The sequence below is a fragment of the Diorhabda sublineata genome, chromosome 1, assembly GCF_026230105.1.
Source record: "Diorhabda sublineata isolate icDioSubl1.1 chromosome 1, icDioSubl1.1, whole genome shotgun sequence".
Classification (NCBI taxonomy): domain Eukaryota; kingdom Metazoa; phylum Arthropoda; class Insecta; order Coleoptera; family Chrysomelidae; genus Diorhabda; species Diorhabda sublineata.
The window spans coordinates 660,084-679,613 of NC_079474.1; the positions used below are offsets into that span (position 1 = coordinate 660,084).

Here is a 19,530-nt window from a genome sequence, read left to right on the forward strand (position 1 = left end):
CAAATACTGCTCTAGGTAGTTTTTGGCCAATTCTGGATCGCCTTTACATTGAATCGTTCTTTATGGTATTGAATCGAGCTTCTTAAGGATTTGCTTCGAAGACGAGCACCAAATACTCAGTAATACTCCAAAGGTGGAATTATCTAGACCTTGCAAAGGAGTAGAAGCTTTCTATTGGTGTTTAACGTGCCTTGGTAGCCGATTCCACAGCTTCTCCAAAGACAAGAATGTCCTGGACGTCTGCAGGTCGAACTAGGTGATCAAGAACCACGTTTACCTGTGTAGTAGGTCTTGCAAATACTGCTCTAGGTAGTTTTTGGCCAATTCTGGATCGCCTTTACATTGAATCGTTCTTTATGGTATTGAATCGATCTTCTTCAGGATTTGCTTCGAAGATGAGCACCAAATGCGTGGGAATACTCCATTTTGACCTTAACTCCTAACCTAAACACCCAAGAAGCGTCCAGAAAGAACCAAATCCCGAGTCGCGGTGCATTATACTTGATCAGACTTGTTGTTGCCTAATAAAAAATTGAATGGATCGATATTTGATTTAGCTACCAAGCTAATCGACGATTGAGGTTGATAAACAGTATTATATTAGTTTATTTAGAAGATAGACGTCCCAAACTCTGTCAAAAGCCTTCGATAAGTCCAATGCGATTATTCCGGATTCTCTATAGCTACGTTGGTGATTTAGATCGAAAGATCCGTGTTTCTAAAAACTGTATTAATGATTTCTTCATTCTCGAAGATTAGAAAACGGGAAAAAGTCACAAAAAGTCAGTTCTGATGAATTAGGCGGATGGTTAATTGATTCGAAGTGCGAAATTCGTTTATCTCAAATTTTCTTGAGAAATTTTTCAGAAATTTCCAGTACCTCACGACCTTTTACTAAACCGAATGTTTCAAAATACATCCTGGTGCGTATTTGTACCATTTCGGAAATTAAATTACGATTTTTGAATGATTTTTCGCGGTGATTCATTTTGTGATCGGACATTTTTAAACAACCCTCGTATATAAGTCAAATTTTTGTGACGTTTGTTTATGGTGACGATATTTACGATGTACTAAGTTTGAAAATATGAAAATTATTTTCTAATAAAAAGCGTTATTGACACTTTGATTTGATTATAACGAGAAAAATTCTGTTATTACAAAAAAATTTGGTCGGAGACTTTAATAAAACGTTCGTAAAGTTTCAACGTTATTCGAAAGTAAACGAGACGCTTTCGAATCATAAATAGGCGCTCAAAATGAAAATAAACATTTCGGAAACAATATTAAAACAAAATTTCGTAATTTTAGACGGAATATTTCGTTAAATTATCGAAAATAATGTATTTATAAACATTTTATTTCATTTATAACTTTTTAATCGTTACGAATACACGTTTTTCTTTCCAGAATATGGATTTAAATTCGTTGCAGGATCTTCAAGGATATTTAAACACTAGCAAACTATATTTCGAATGTGGACTGGGAAACACAACACCTGGTAAGTCAAATCTGTCATTTAATCACGAAATAATCAATCTTTTATTAGAATTTTGTTATTAATCCTGCAAAACCCCAAATTATTGAAGCATAGTCCTTGTTAACGTCCTTGATTACTTCTATTTGCAATTAGTTTAGTTTTAAGTTATTTATTACGCCCTAAAATTGATAAAATACGTTTGTTGTTAACTAATCGAGTCATAAATTGGTTTTTATAGGGTCCTTTTCCTCCTGGAACAATCCTTGTTTACCAAAATATTAAACTAACCGGTAATTAATATCCTAGTTGCGAATATTTCTCATTTTTAAACCCCCTGTAAGTATTTTTGATGGATAATTACAATTTAAGTTAATTTTCTTCAGAATGTTTTGTTATGGCGAACGATCCAAAAATCTACACATCCTCTGAACCATAAATTTCATCGAGTTGTACGAAAAAAAATTGTTTTTGTTAAAAAAACCGATCGAAAAATACATTTCTACATTCTAAATGACTTCTAGACGCTCTATAAGATTCGTACCGTCGAAACTAACAGCTACAGTACCGAAAAAACGATTATTTACTTCCTGGCTCGACTATAGATGGCACCTCGTATCGAAACCCTCAACTACCCACCCCTCCGGTTGCTATTAATAGCATTTAAATCCATCTACCTCAATATAAAACTTTCTACGATCCCCCTGTAAATATTATATATCCCCAAAACGAAACCCCAAGGTTCAGTTTTAAAGTCCTATAATTCAGAAACGATATTTTTTCCATTATTCCATTCGTTAACTTGCTACAACTGATTATTAAACAATAAAACGTAAAAAGACGAATAAAATGTTTGGTTTAAACGTGATACCAGACTTGAACTGATAACTTTTCGTACCCCATTCGTTTAAAACCACTTCGAAAGTCTTTTTTTTATACAAATGAACTACGATTCGATGTTTTTATTCGTAGAGATGATCAGTCCACTTGGACTGATTTTATACGGGGAGTAAACGTTATTTTCTTTAGAATGTTTCGTTATGGCGAACGATCCAAAAATCTACACATCCTCTGAACCATAAATTTCATCGAGTTGTACGAAAAAAAATTGTTTTTGTTAAAAAAACCGATCGAAAAATACATTTCTACATTCTAAATGATTTCTAGACGCTCTATAAGATTCGTACCGTCGAAACTAACAACTACAGTACCGAAAAAACGATTATTTACTTCCTGGCTCGCCTATAGATGGCACCTCGTCCCGAAACCCAACAGGAAACTCAGCTACCCACCCCTCCGGTTGCTATTAATAGCATTTAATTTAAAATAGCCGTTTTTATTAATTTTCTTTCGTTTTTTTTTACTAAGGTTAAGCTAATAAACCCATTACAACCCCCCAAGGTTCAGTTTTAAAGTCCTATAATTCAGAAACGATATTTTTTCCATTATTCCATTCGTTAACTTGCTATAACTGATTATTAAACAATAAAACGTAAAAAGACGAGTAAAATGTTTGGTTTAAACGTGATACCAGACTTGAACTGATACCTTTTCGTACCCCATTCGTTTAAAACAACTTCGAAAGTTCTTTTTTTTATACAAATGAACTACGATTCGATGTTTTTATTCGTGGAGATGATCAGTCCACTTGGACTGATTTTATACGGGGAGTAAACGTTATTTTTCATTCCTCAATCGTGTTTTGCAATTAATATTCGTTTTTAGGTTACTGCCCCGAAGTATTCGATACGAATTTATACTACATGGCGGATACGGAAATATGTTGGCCGGAAACTGCCCCGGGTACGATCGTGAATCGTTCGTGTCCCGAAGTAGCCGGACTCGATCGTTCTCAATTGATGTTCAAAGAATGTTTGTCGAATGGTAGTTGGTACATCAAATCGGTGAATGGTACCTCAATACCGTACGTTGATTACACGCGATGCATTAATTTGGATGAACTGGAGGTAAATAAATTTTGTTTTTACACATATTTTATTAATAACATCGCGTTAATTGTATCACGATGATTTATCCGAAAATGTCGAGTATGGGAGGTAATGGTACTGATGGTAGGGTCGGAAATGGCCATCCTGGTAGAGTGGGTAGGGGTGGGAACGTAGGCCAATCGCCCCAATTGATGGTAGGTAATTTTACGAAAGGCGGTTCGTCAATATGAGGGCCGAAAAGGGGCGGTAGGAAATTGTACAAAAAACTAAAAATGTTGTTGTCTCTAGAGGGCGTTGTTGAATTGTTTGAATAACTTCCTGTTAGTCCTTGATCTTCGGTTGGTGATATGCTGGGAGCACTAGTTACTAAATTGAACGTTGTGTGTAGTAATCCTGTAAAAGATTTTATCGGTTTAATACAGAAAAAAAACGAAGTTTTTAATATTGAAAATAGTCTACAACAAACTATTTTTGAAAACAAAAAGTAAAAGTTCCAAAAGAAGTTTAGAAATCGAGGATTCTAATGTTGAAAAATGAAGATTTGAAAACAAGGATTCCATTGTCAAAAAGGCAAAAAAAGGATGTAGAAATTGGGAATTTATTGTGAAAAACAAGGAGACTGCAAAGCAAGGATTCCTTTGTCATAATGTCGAAAAAGGATGCAGAAATATCAAGGATTATAAAAGGAAATATAAAGGAAACTAGAAACGAAACTGGAAAACAAGGATTCCATTGTCAAAAAGGCAAAAAAAGGATGTAGAAATTGAGAATTTATTGTGAAAAACAAGGAGACTATAAAACAAGGATTCCTTTGAAATAATGTCGAAAAAGGATATAGAAATATCAAGGATTATAAAAGGAAATATAAAGGAAACTAGAAACGAAACTGGAAAACAAGGATTCCATTGTCAAAAAGGCAAAAAAAGGATGTAGAAATTGGGAATTTATTGTGAAAAACAAGGAGACTGCAAAGCAAGGATTCCTTTGTCATAATGTCGAAAAAGGATGCAGAAATATCAAGGATTATAAAAGGAAATATAAAGGAAACTAGAAACGAAACTGGAAAACAAGGATTCCACTGTCAAAAAGGCAAAAAAAGGATGTAGAAATTGAAAATTTATTGTGAAAAACAAGGAGACTATAAAACAAGGATTCCTTTGAAATAATGTCGAAAAAGGATATAGAAATATCAAGGATTATAAAAGGAAATATAAAGGAAACTAGAAACGAAACTGGAAAACAAGGATTCCATTGTCAAAAAGGCAAAAAAAGGATGTAGAAATTGGGAATTTATTGTGAAAAACAAGGAGACTATAAAACAAGGATTCCTTTGAAATAATGTCGAAAAAGGATATAGAAATATCAAGGATTATAAAAGGAAGTCTAAAGGAAACTAGAAACGAAGCTGGAAAACAAGGATTCCACTGTCAAAAAGGCAAAAAAAGGATGTAGAAATTGAGAATTTATTGTGAAAAACAAGGAGACTATAAAACAAGGATTCCTTTGTCATAATGTCGAAAAAGGATGCAGAAATATCAAGGATTATAAAAGGAAATATAAAGGAAACTAGAAACGAAACTGGAAAACAAGGATTCCATTGTCAAAAAGGCAAAAAAAGGATGTAGAAATTGGGAATTTATTGTGAAAAACAAGGAGACTGCAAAGCAAGGATTCCTTTGTCATAATGTCGAAAAAGGATGCAGAAATATCAAGGATTATAAAAGGAAATATAAAGGAAACTAGAAACGAAACTGGAAAACAAGGATTCCATTGTCAAAAAGGCAAAAAAAGGATGTAGAAATTGGGAATTTATTGTGAAAAACAAGGAGACTACAAAGCAAGGATTCCTTTGAAATAATGTCGAAAAAGGATATAGAAATATCAAGGATTATAAAAGGAAATATAAAGGAAACTAGAAACGAAACTGGAAAACAAGGATTCCATTGTCAAAAAGGCAAAAAAAGGATGTAGAAATTGAGAATTTATTGTGAAAAACAAGGAGACTATAAAACAAGGATTCCTTTGAAATAATGTCGAAAAAGGATATAGAAATATCAAGGATTATAAAAGGAAATATAAAGGAAACTAGAAACGAAACTGGAAAACAAGGATTCCACTGTCAAAAAGGCAAAAAAAGGATGTAGAAATTGAGAATTTATTGTGAAAAACAAGGAGACTATAAAACAAGGATTCCTTTGGAATAATGTCGAAAAAGGATATAGAAATATCAAGGATTATAAAAGGAAATATAAAGGAAACTAGAAACGAAACTGGAAAACAAGGATTCCATTGTCAAAAAGGCAAAAAAAGGATGTAGAAATTGGGAATTTATTGTGAAAAACAAGGAGACTACAAAGCAAGGATTCCTTTGAAATAATGTCGAAAAAGGATATAGAAATATCAAGGATTATAAAAGGAAATATAAAGGAAACTAGAAACGAAACTGGAAAGCAAGGATTCCACTGTCAAAAAGGCAAAAAAAGGATGTAGAAATAAGGAATTTATTGTGAAAAACAAGGAGACTGCAAAGCAAGGATTCCTTTGTCATAATGTCGAAAAAGGATGCAGAAATATCAAGGATTATAAAAGGAAATATAAAGGAAACTAGAAACGAAACTGGAAAACAAGGATTCCATTGTCAAAAAGGCAAAAAAAGGATGTAGAAATTGGGAATTTATTGTGAAAAACAAGGAGACTACAAAGCAAGGATTCCTTTGAAATAATGTCGAAAAAGGATATAGAAATATCAAGGATTATAAAAGGAAATATAAAGGAAACTAGAAACGAAACTGGAAAACAAGGATTCCATTGTCAAAAAGGCAAAAAAAGGATGTAGAAATTGGGAATTTATTGTGAAAAACAAGGAGACTGCAAAGCAAGGATTCCTTTGTCATAATGTCGAAAAAGGATGCAGAAATATCAAGGATTATAAAAGGAAATATAAAGGAAACTAGAAACGAAACTGGAAAACAAGGATTCCATTGTCAAAAAGGCAAAAAAAGGATGTAGAAATTGGGAATTTATTGTGAAAAACAAGGAGACTACAAAGCAAGGATTCCTTTGAAATAATGTCGAAAAAGGATATAGAAATATCAAGGATTATAAAAGGAAATATAAAGGAAACTAGAAACGAAACTGGAAAACAAGGATTCCATTGTCAAAAAGGCAAAAAAAGGATGTAGAAATTGAGAATTTATTGTGAAAAACAAGGAGACTATAAAACAAGGATTCCTTTGAAATAATGTCGAAAAAGGATATAGAAATATCAAGGATTATAAAAGGAAATATAAAGGAAACTAGAAACGAAACTGGAAAACAAGGATTCCACTGTCAAAAAGGCAAAAAAAGGATGTAGAAATTGAGAATTTATTGTGAAAAACAAGGAGACTATAAAACAAGGATTCCTTTGAAATAATGTCGAAAAAGGATATAGAAATATCAAGGATTATAAAAGGAAATATAAAGGAAACTAGAAACGAAACTGGAAAACAAGGATTCCATTGTCAAAAAGGCAAAAAAAGGATGTAGAAATTGGGAATTTATTGTGAAAAACAAGGAGACTACAAAGCAAGGATTCCTTTGAAATAATGTCGAAAAAGGATATAGAAATATCAAGGATTATAAAAGGAAATATAAAGGAAACTAGAAACGAAACTGGAAAGCAAGGATTCCACTGTCAAAAAGGCAAAAAAAGGATGTAGAAATAAGGAATTTATTGTGAAAAACAAGGAGACTGCAAAGCAAGGATTCCTTTGTCATAATGTCGAAAAAGGATGCAGAAATATCAAGGATTATAAAAGGAAATATAAAGGAAACTAGAAACGAAACTGGAAAACAAGGATTCCATTGTCAAAAAGGCAAAAAAAGGATGTAGAAATTGGGAATTTATTGTGAAAAACAAGGAGACTGCAAAGCAAGGATTCCTTTGTCATAATGTCGAAAAAGGATGCAGAAATATCAAGGATTATGAAAGGAAATATAAAGGAAACTAGAAACGAAGCTGGAAAACAAGGATTCCACTGTCAAAAAGGCAAAAAAAGGATGTAGAAATTGAGAATTTATTGTGAAAAACAAGGAGACTATAAAACAAGGATTCCTTTGAAATAATGTCGAAAAAGGATATAGAAATATCAAGGATTATAAAAGGAAATATAAAGGAAACTAGAAACGAAACTGGAAAGCAAGGATTCCACTGTCAAAAAGGCAAAAAAAGGATGTAGAAATAAGGAATTTATTGTGAAAAACAAGGAGACTGCAAAGCAAGGATTCCTTTGTCATAATGTCGAAAAAGGATGCAGAAATATCAAGGATTATAAAAGGAAATATAAAGGAAACTAGAAACGAAACTGGAAAACAAGGATTCCATTGTCAAAAAGGCAAAAAAAGGATGTAGAAATTGGGAATTTATTGTGAAAAACAAGGAGACTGCAAAGCAAGGATTCCTTTGTCATAATGTCGAAAAAGGATGCAGAAATATCAAGGATTATAAAAGGAAATATAAAGGAAACTAGAAACGAAACTGGAAAACAAGGATTCCATTGTCAAAAAGGCAAAAAAAGGATGTAGAAATTGGGAATTTATTGTGAAAAACAAGGAGACTACAAAGCAAGGATTCCTTTGAAATAATGTCGAAAAAGGATATAGAAATATCAAGGATTATAAAAGGAAGTCTAAAGGAAACTAGAAACGAAGCTGGAAAACAAGGATTCCACTGTCAAAAAGGCAAAAAAAGGATGTAGAAATTGAGAATTTATTGTGAAAAACAAGGAGACTATAAAACAAGGATTCCTTTGAAATAATGTCGAAAAAGGATATAGAAATATCAAGGATTATAAAAGGAAATATAAAGGAAACTAGAAACGAAACTGGAAAACAAGGATTCCATTGTCAAAAAGGCAAAAAAAGGATGTAGAAATTGGGAATTTATTGTGAAAAACAAGGAGACTACAAAGCAAGGATTCCTTTGAAATAATGTCGAAAAAGGATATAGAAATATCAAGGATTATAAAAGGAAATATAAAGGAAACTAGAAACGAAACTGGAAAACAAGGATTCCATTGTCAAAAAGGCAAAAAAAGGATGTAGAAATTGAGAATTTATTGTGAAAAACAAGGAGACTATAAAACAAGGATTCCTTTGAAATAATGTCGAAAAAGGATATAGAAATATCAAGGATTATAAAAGGAAATATAAAGGAAACTAGAAACGAAACTGGAAAACAAGGATTCCACTGTCAAAAAGGCAAAAAAAGGATGTAGAAATTGAGAATTTATTGTGAAAAACAAGGAGACTATAAAACAAGGATTCCTTTGAAATAATGTCGAAAAAGGATATAGAAATATCAAGGATTATAAAAGGAAATATAAAGGAAACTAGAAACGAAACTGGAAAACAAGGATTCCATTGTCAAAAAGGCAAAAAAAGGATGTAGAAATTGGGAATTTATTGTGAAAAACAAGGAGACTACAAAGCAAGGATTCCTTTGAAATAATGTCGAAAAAGGATATAGAAATATCAAGGATTATAAAAGGAAATATAAAGGAAACTAGAAACGAAACTGGAAAGCAAGGATTCCACTGTCAAAAAGGCAAAAAAAGGATGTAGAAATAAGGAATTTATTGTGAAAAACAAGGAGACTGCAAAGCAAGGATTCCTTTGTCATAATGTCGAAAAAGGATGCAGAAATATCAAGGATTATAAAAGGAAATATAAAGGAAACTAGAAACGAAACTGGAAAACAAGGATTCCATTGTCAAAAAGGCAAAAAAAGGATGTAGAAATTGGGAATTTATTGTGAAAAACAAGGAGACTACAAAGCAAGGATTCCTTTGAAATAATGTCGAAAAAGGATATAGAAATATCAAGGATTATAAAAGGAAATATAAAGGAAACTAGAAACGAAACTGGAAAGCAAGGATTCCACTGTCAAAAAGGCAAAAAAAGGATGTAGAAATAAGGAATTTATTGTGAAAAACAAGGAGACTGCAAAGCAAGGATTCCTTTGTCATAATGTCGAAAAAGGATGCAGAAATATCAAGGATTATAAAAGGAAATATAAAGGAAACTAGAAACGAAACTGGAAAACAAGGATTCCATTGTCAAAAAGGCAAAAAAAGGATGTAGAAATTGGGAATTTATTGTGAAAAACAAGGAGACTGCAAAGCAAGGATTCCTTTGTCATAATGTCGAAAAAGGATGCAGAAATATCAAGGATTATAAAAGGAAATATAAAGGAAACTAGAAACGAAGCTGGAAAACAAGGATTCCACTGTCAAAAAGGCAAAAAAAGGATGTAGAAATTGAGAATTTATTGTGAAAAACAAGGAGACTATAAAACAAGGATTCCTTTGAAATAATGTCGAAAAAGGATATAGAAATATCAAGGATTATAAAAGGAAATATAAAGGAAACTAGAAACGAAACTGGAAAGCAAGGATTCCACTGTCAAAAAGGCAAAAAAAGGATGTAGAAATAAGGAATTTATTGTGAAAAACAAGGAGACTGCAAAGCAAGGATTCCTTTGTCATAATGTCGAAAAAGGATGCAGAAATATCAAGGATTATAAAAGGAAATATAAAGGAAACTAGAAACGAAACTGGAAAACAAGGATTCCATTGTCAAAAAGGCAAAAAAAGGATGTAGAAATTGGGAATTTATTGTGAAAAACAAGGAGACTGCAAAGCAAGGATTCCTTTGTCATAATGTCGAAAAAGGATGCAGAAATATCAAGGATTATAAAAGGAAATATAAAGGAAACTAGAAACGAAACTGGAAAACAAGGATTCCATTGTCAAAAAGGCAAAAAAAGGATGTAGAAATTGGGAATTTATTGTGAAAAACAAGGAGACTACAAAGCAAGGATTCCTTTGAAATAATGTCGAAAAAGGATATAGAAATATCAAGGATTATAAAAGGAAGTCTAAAGGAAACTAGAAACGAAGCTGGAAAACAAGGATTCCACTGTCAAAAAGGCAAAAAAAGGATGTAGAAATTGAGAATTTATTGTGAAAAACAAGGAGACTATAAAACAAGGATTCCTTTGAAATAATGTCGAAAAAGGATATAGAAATATCAAGGATTATAAAAGGAAATATAAAGGAAACTAGAAACGAAACTGGAAAACAAGGATTCCATTGTCAAAAAGGCAAAAAAAGGATGTAGAAATTGGGAATTTATTGTGAAAAACAAGGAGACTACAAAGCAAGGATTCCTTTGAAATAATGTCGAAAAAGGATATAGAAATATCAAGGATTATAAAAGGAAATATAAAGGAAACTAGAAACGAAACTGGAAAACAAGGATTCCATTGTCAAAAAGGCAAAAAAAGGATGTAGAAATTGAGAATTTATTGTGAAAAACAAGGAGACTATAAAACAAGGATTCCTTTGAAATAATGTCGAAAAAGGATATAGAAATATCAAGGATTATAAAAGGAAATATAAAGGAAACTAGAAACGAAACTGGAAAACAAGGATTCCATTGTCAAAAAGGCAAAAAAAGGATGTAGAAATTGGGAATTTATTGTGAAAAAAAGACTAGAAAGTAAAAAGGAAATAGAAATCAAGGATTCTGAAAAAGCGTCCAATGAAATCTATAAATTCTACTACCAAATAATTATCAAAAGGATTGCAGACTTTATTATCAAAATGCAAGGATTCTAATGAAACTAATGAAAGATAATCCCTTAATCGATAAAAGTTCAAAATGCAAAGTTGCCATTATTGAAAAAAGTTAAAAAAAAAACATGAATTTGTATTAAAAACTTTACCGAAAATTTATCAGTCATCAAACTTCATTTATATGAACAAATTAATTTTTTTAAACTCACCTATACACAATGAAAAGCATAAAGTCGAAAAACACTTCATATTGTACAAATCCAACGACAATAAAACAAAAAAATCGAATCCTCCAAATAAATATAACGCGATATTCCTGCTTATTTACATAATTTATTCAAAAAAAAAATTGATATTCGTATCTAAATTAAATACGCAGTGTTATTGCAATTAAAATTGATAATTCGAAAACGTTAAATATTTAATTATCATTTTCCTATGTGGGTTAAGCATAATTACAACTTGTATAGCTTCTGTGGGTCTCATCAGCACGAGATATTATCTTCCAAGAACAACGTATTTGTATAAAAAAAAGTTAAGCGCGCCATTTAACTGTAATTAAACACGTCAATGACGGAAAAATTGGTTAGACGTAAATTTCCAAACTTCTTTTCGATAATTTACTATCGGTAGATTAATTTCAGAAGATTTTTCTTCGGAAAATATGTAAAAAAGAATGAGATGTCGATTATACTATGTTATTTTGATCTATAATCAAATTTTTAACGATGTAATTTTTGTTTCAGTTTCTCACATTCATGAACAAACTATCAGTTATCGGATATTCGGTATCATTAGCAGCTTTATTAATATCTCTAACCATATTTTTAACATTTAGGTAAGAGTTGTTGCATTTCGTTTTTCATTTGAACGAACGATTTACCAAAAAAAAAAATGTAAAATCAATCCGTGATACTTTTCGAGGAATATCCTACGCGACCGCGCCATTTCACTTTTATCGAATGTTAAATCAACGAAACGTCGACTCGGAGATTTCGTCTCGAATACCGAAAATATATTATAACGAAGAAAAAGTTCCGGAAAATTCAAATTCCGTAGATTTCACTTCGCTTTCTACGAATTAACGCCCCTTTATTGAAAATTAGTTATTTCTCATCGAGTTTTGAGTTTCGACGAGCTTTTCATTGTATTAGAGTACGTCTAGAAACAAAAAGTAATCAAGGGGAATTAGATCGGGTTGATATGGAGGCTCGAACGTTCAGTATTATAATTACAATGGAAAAATGAAAATTTTTCAAAATAGTCACGTTTTTACCCTCCGTGGAGGCGATCACCTCCTGGAACAACAAATAATAACAAAAGGCGATGGCGTTCGGTGTGATTATTGAAGACGTGGTGTGCAGTTTCTTCTTCTTTCATGCACCAACCGCATCCCGATCCCAATATGGCCGTTTCGTCGTCGTCTTTGATGCCCGGGCATCCGTAACGAGCTGGAACTTGCGCCCAGTACTCACCGGATTTTGTGGGAACTTCTTGCGTTCCGGTACCAGTTTACGACATCGATTATACGAGGGTGATACGATATTTATTCAAAGCCACAAAAGAAAAATCGTAATTTTGGAAAGATGATTAAGTATTTTTGAAAATAGAGTTACGTGGCGATGATGACGTCTCGAAACAAAAAAATAAGGACCGATTTTGACGTGGAGAATATGGAGGAGTGTTAACATGATGAAATTGATATTTTTTCTTTTCAATAATTCGATCTTAACTTCAATTTTTCAAATATTGAAGAAACATCGGCCATTTCGTATTGGTTTTGATTATTGGAATGCCGATCGATCATCCACGACGATTAATGTCAATTCTAATTACGAGGGTGGTACCAGAAGTATCTAACGCAACGAGGAAACGTACAAATCTGATGGTTTATTACGAAAATTCGATGCCTACAGTTTTGAACGATCTTTGTCTTCTTTGGAGCCGGTTTTTTCCGGTTAAATCCATTGTTTTGTTTGTTATTTTGGTTCGGATGTAAAATAATGAACCCAGATTTCGTTTATGGTGATGAAACGTTGGAAAAAACTCGATGGAAATATCGCGGACGCGGTTTTTGTTCCATTGGGAGAAAACGTTCTGTCCTATTCAAATTCAGCGATTTTTGGAACGCCTATTATGTCTGCTAGATCAATTTTTTTCAATATACGATCATTTGGAGGCGTTCCGATTACGAGGGTGGTTCCAGAAGTACCTAACGCAACGAGGAAACGAACAAATTTGATGGTTTATTACGAAAAACTGACTCCATGACCTTGTCCGAAGATGGAACGGTCTCTACCTTTTTTGGAGCCGGTTTTTGCTGGTTCAGTCCATTATTTTGATTGTTTTTTGCTTTAGGTGTGTAGCAATAGATCGATTTTCCATAAATAGTCAAGAAACGGTGCGAAACACTCGACGGAAACGTTTTTGGTAACATAGTTTTGTCATGTCCAAATTTGCGACGTACAACACTTTTTGGAACGCCTGTTATGTCTGCTGGATCAAGTTTTTTCAATACAAGATCATTTGGAGGCGTTCGGATTACGAGGGTGGTTCCAGAAGTACCTAACGCAACGAGGAAACGAACAAATTTGATGGTTTATTACGAAAAACTGACTCCATGACCTTGTCCGAAGATGGAACGGTCTCTACCTTTTTTGGAGCCGGTTTTTGCTGGTTCAGTCCATTGTTTTGATTGTTTTTTGCTTCAAGTGTGTAGTAATAGACGCATTTTCCATAAATAGTCAAGAAACGGTGCGAAACACTCGACGGAAACGTTTTTGGTAACATAGTTTTCTCATGTCCAAATTTGCGACGTACAACACTTTTTGGAACGCCTGTTATGTCTGCTGGATCAAGTTTTTTCAATACAAGATCATTTGGAGGCGTTCGGATTACGAGGGTGGTTCCAGAAGTACCTAACGCAACGAGGAAACGAACAAATTTGATGGTTTATTACGAAAAACTGACTCCATGACCTTGTCCGAAGATGGAACGGTCTCTACCTTTTTTGGAGCCGGTTTTTGCTGGTTCAGTCCATTGTTTTGATTGTTTTTTGCTTCAAGTGTGTAGTAATAGACGCATTTTCCATAAATAGTCAAGAAACGGTGCGAAACACTCGACGGAAACGTTTTTGGTAACATAGTTTTCTCATGTCCAAATTTGCGACGTACAACACTTTTTGGAACGCCTATTATGTCTGCTGGATCAAGTTTTTTCAATACAAGATCATTTGGAGGCGTTCCGATTACGAAGGTGGTTCCAGAAGTACCTAACGCAACGAGGAAACGTACAAATCTGATGGTTTATTACGGAAAACTGACTCCATGACCTTGTCCGAAGATGGAACGGTCTCTACCTTTTTTGGAGCCGGTTTTTGCTGGTTCAGTCCATTGTTTTGATTGTTTTTTGCTTCAAGTGTGTAGTAATAGACGCATTTTCCATAAATAGTCAAGAAACGGTGCGAAACACTCGACGGAAACGTTTTTGGTAACATAGTTTTCTCATGTCCAAATTTGCGACGTACAACACTTTTTGGAACGCCTGTTATGTCTGCTGGATCAAGTTTTTTCAATACAAGATCATTTGGAGGCGTTCGGATTACGAGGGTGGTTCCAGAAGTACCTAACGCAACGAGGAAACGAACAAATTTGATGGTTTATTACGAAAAACTGACTCCATGACCTTGTCCGAAGATGGAACGGTCTCTACCTTTTTTGGAGCCGGTTTTTGCTGGTTCAGTCCATTATTTTGATTGTTTTTTGCTTTAGGTGTGTAGCAATAGATCGATTTTCCATAAATAGTCAAGAAACGGTGCGAAACACTCGACGGAAACGTTTTTGGTAACATAGTTTTCTCATGTCCAAATTTGCGACGTACAACACTTTTTGGAACGCCTGTTATGTCTGCTGGATCAAGTTTTTTCAATACAAGATCATTTGGAGGCGTTCGGATTACGAGGGTGGTTCCAGAAGTACCTAACGCAACGAGGAAACGAACAAATTTGATGGTTTATTACGAAAAACTGACTCCATGACCTTGTCCGAAGATGGAACGGTCTCTACCTTTTTTGGAGCCGGTTTTTGCTGGTTCAGTCCATTGTTTTGATTGTTTTTTGCTTCAAGTGTGTAGTAATAGACGCATTTTCCATAAATAGTCAAGAAACGGTGCGAAACACTCGACGGAAACGTTTTTGGTAACATAGTTTTCTCATGTCCAAATTTGCGACGTACAACACTTTTTGGAACGCCTGTTATGTCTGCTGGATCAAGTTTTTTCAATACAAGATCATTTGGAGGCGTTCGGATTACGAGGGTGGTTCCAGAAGTACCTAACGCAACGAGGAAACGAACAAATTTGATGGTTTATTACGAAAAACTGACTCCATGACCTTGTCCGAAGATGGAACGGTCTCTACCTTTTTTGGAGCCGGTTTTTGCTGGTTCAGTCCATTATTTTGATTGTTTTTTGCTTTAGGTGTGTAGCAATAGATCGATTTTCCATAAATAGTCAAGAAACGGTGCGAAACACTCGACGGAAACGTTTTTGGTAACATAGTTTTCTCATGTCCAAATTTGCGACGTACAACACTTTTTGGAACGCCTGTTATGTCTGCTGGATCAAGTTTTTTCAATACAAGATCATTTGGAGGCGTTCGGATTACGAGGGTGGTTCCAGAAGTACCTAACGCAACGAGGAAACGAACAAATTTGATGGTTTATTACGAAAAACTGACTCCATGACCTTGTCCGAAGATGGAACGGTCTCTACCTTTTTTGGAGCCGGTTTTTGCTGGTTCAGTCCATTGTTTTGATTGTTTTTTGCTTCAAGTGTGTAGTAATAGACGCATTTTCCATAAATAGTCAAGAAACGGTGCGAAACACTCGACGGAAACGTTTTTGGTAACATAGTTTTCTCATGTCCAAATTTGCGACGTACAACACTTTTTGGAACGCCTGTTATGTCTGCTGGATCAAGTTTTTTCAATACAAGATCATTTGGAGGCGTTCGGATTACGAGGGTGGTTCCAGAAGTACCTAACGCAACGAGGAAACGTACAAATTTGATGGTTTATTACAAAAATTCGATGCCTACAGTTTTGAACGATCTTTGTCTTCGTTGGAGCCGGTTTTTGCTGGTTCAGTCCATTATTTTGATTGTTTTTTGCTTTAGGTGTGTAGTAATAGACGCATTTTCTATAAATAGTCAAGAAACGGTGCGAAGCACTCGACGGAAACGTTTTTGGTAACATAGTTTTCTCATGTCCAAATTTGCGACGTACAATACTTTTTGGAACGCCTATTATGTCTGCTGGATCAAGTTTTTTCAATACAAGATCATTTGGAGGCGTTCCGATTACGAAGGTGGTTCCAGAAGTACCTAACGCAACGAGGAAACGTACAAATTTGATGGTTTATTACAAAAATTCGATGCCTACAGTTTTGAACGATCTTTGTCTTCGTTGGAGCCGGTTTTTGCTGGTTCAGTCCATTATTTTGATTGTTTTTTGCTTCAAGTGTGTAGTAATAGACGCATTTTCCATAAATAGTCAAGAAACGGTGCGAAACACTCGACGGAAACGTTTTTGGTAACATAGTTTTGTCATGTCCAAATTTGCGACGTACAATACTTTTTGGAACGCCTATTATGTCTGCTGGATCAAATTTTTTCAATACAAGATCATTTGGAGGCGTTCCGATTACGAGGGTGGTTCCAGAAGTACCTAACGCAACGAGGAAACGTACAAATTTGATGGTTTATTACAGAAAACTGACTCTATGACCTCGTCCGAAGATGGAACGGTCTTTGTCTTTTTTGGAGCCGGTTTTTGCTGGTTCAATCCATTGTTTTGATTGTTATTTTGGTTCGGATGTAAAATAATGAACCCAGATTTCGTTTATGGTGATGAAACGTTGGAAAAAACTCGATGGAAATATCGCGGACGCGGTTTTTGTTCCATTGGGAGAAAACGCTTTGTCATATCCAAATACAGCGATTTTTGGAACGCCTATTATGTCTGCTGGATCAAGTTTTTTCAATACAAGATCATTTGGAGGCGTTCCGATTACGAGGGTGGTTCCAGAAGTACCTAACGCAACGAGGAAACGTACAAATCTGATGGTTTATTACAGAAAACTGACTCTATGACCTCGTCCGAAGATGGAACGGTCTTTGTCTTTTTTGGAGCCGGTTTTTGCTGGTTCAATCCATTATTTTGATTGTTATTTTGGTTCGGATGTAAAATAATGAACCCAGATTTCGTTTATGGTGATGAAACGTTGGAAAAAATTTAATCGATTCTGGTTTTAATACACGATCTCTAGATCCGGACGAGGTGCTTCCTGAAGCATCTCCACGGATTTTTGCTGTTTTATTACGAAAAATTCCGCATTTTTTATCATTTTTACAGAACTTTGAAATGTACCAGAATCCGCATCCATACTCAATTATTTATATCGTTTATATTGAATAACGTATTATGGATAATTTGGTACGAAGAAGTCGTTCCATTTTACGAAGTACCAGTAGCAAATCCGGTAAGTTTTTCCCAATAGAAAAACGAATCGAATTTATCCGATTTGTTTAATTTTAGTTATGGTGTCAAATACTACATGTATCTAAGGAGTATTTCATGGTAGCGAATTACATGTGGATGTTTTGCGAAGGTCTGCATCTGCACATGGCGTTGGTGGTGGTTTTCGTGAGGGAGGAACGCACCATGAGGTGGTTTTTCGGATTGGGATGGGGGGTGCCGGTTCTAATTATAATTCTGCATAATTCGATCAGATTTTTCTATACGCGCGACACCAGAAGGTAATTTTTTCAACGGAATATTACACAAGGAATTTTAACTCCAAAAACTTTTAGTTTGAGTTGTATAAACTTGGAAAAAGGTGTTCGTCGATCTGGTGGGAATATTTTCTTAATTTCGCGCTCCCTCGTTTATTATACTTGACGTAATTAATTGGGAAAGGGAAATGGGAGTTTGGAAGTTGTATAATCATGATGAATTTTGTTTCAAAATTTTGTTTTTTCAACTAAATGTTGTAATAACTACAATAAACGGTGGGTAATTTTTTTTTAATACTACGAAATTTCATTTATAATTGAATTTTGTACGTTGTATGTAAAATTTTTTCGAAAAATTTGATATTTATGACGTTTCTATGAAAAATACGTTTTAACGTAATTTTTTTTCCGTAAAAATTACTGTATGTGTTTGGTAATTTTATATATTCGCGGTCCCCTCGTTTTTTTGGATCTAGAAGATCGAAAAATCGTCCGATTTCGTCGAATTTTTTTTTAAAATCTTCGTTTTTACGGCGGATTTACGAAAAAATTCATTGGAATGAAAAAAAATTAAAACTTTCGGGGTTACCGGGCTTTAAATGTTCATGAAAATACATTCATTAAACTATAATTGTTTATAACTTTTTTCCTAATTATTAAATGAAGTTGTTATATTTTTTTTTCATAATCTACACATAAAAACGTACAAATTTAAAAAAAATTATACAAAAATGTTGATTTACCATGTTTTTACATTTAAAAATAATGAAAATTTGTGTTTTCTTACATAAAATCGTTTGTACAATAAAATCTTATAAAAATCTTCAAATGAGATGTTTTATATATTTTTTTTTCATAAATCCGCCGAAAAAATAAAGATTTTTAAAAAAAACATCATCGAAATCGGACGATTTTTCGATTTTATAGACCATTTAAAGTACGAAAACTATATGGAATCTTTAAATGACTTAAAAAATGAATAAACGAACATTTTTCGATTTTTGTTTTTTTCAAAATGTTCGTTCTTTTGTGTAGATTAACAAAAAAAATATATAAACCGCGTTCGATACTTTGTAAAAAAGTTACGAACGATTATATACGAGGTAGAACGTTTATAATCAAATTTAAAATCAAAAAAGTGAGTTAAAAAATGAATAAACGAACATTTTTCGATTTTTGTTTTTTTCAAAATGTTCGTTCTTTTGTGTAGATTAACAAAAAAAATATATAAACCGCGTTCGATACTTTGTAAAAAAGTTATGAACGATTATATACGAGGTAGAACGTTTATAATCAAATTTAAAATAAAAAAAGTGAGTTAAAAATGAATAAACGAACATTTTTCGATTTTTGTTATTTTCAAAATGTTCGTTCTTTTGTGTAGATTAACAAAAAAAATATATAAACCGCGTTCGATACTTTGTAAAAAAGTTATGAACGATTATATACGAGGTAGAACGTTTATAATCAAATTTAAAATCAAAAAAGTGAGTTAAAAAATGAATAAACGAACATTTTTCGATTTTTGTTTTTTTCAAAATGTTCGTTCTTTTGTGTAGATTAACAAAAAAAATATATAAACCGCGTTCGATACTTTGTAAAAAAGTTACGAACGATTATATACGAGGTAGAACGTTTATAATCAAATTTAAAATCAAAAAAGTGAGTTAAAAATGAATAAACGAACATTTTTCGA

The 19,530-nt window shown here is 33.4% G+C and overlaps 1 protein-coding gene across 1 annotated transcript in view; it reads left to right on the forward strand.

Annotated features, from left to right (window-relative positions):
* LOC130448736 (calcitonin gene-related peptide type 1 receptor-like) overlaps positions 1-19,530 on the forward strand; it is a 59,488-nt gene that overhangs the window by 31,423 nt on the left and 8,535 nt on the right. Inside the window, exons 2-6 of the mRNA XM_056786235.1 lie at positions 1,411-1,501; positions 3,203-3,444; positions 11,792-11,883; positions 17,455-17,581; positions 17,638-17,858. Coding sequence (XP_056642213.1) covers positions 1,414-1,501; positions 3,203-3,444; positions 11,792-11,883; positions 17,455-17,581; positions 17,638-17,858 — 770 coding nt within the window. The 5' untranslated portion in view covers positions 1,411-1,413. The remainder of the gene's footprint in view (positions 1-1,410; positions 1,502-3,202; positions 3,445-11,791; positions 11,884-17,454; positions 17,582-17,637; positions 17,859-19,530) is intronic.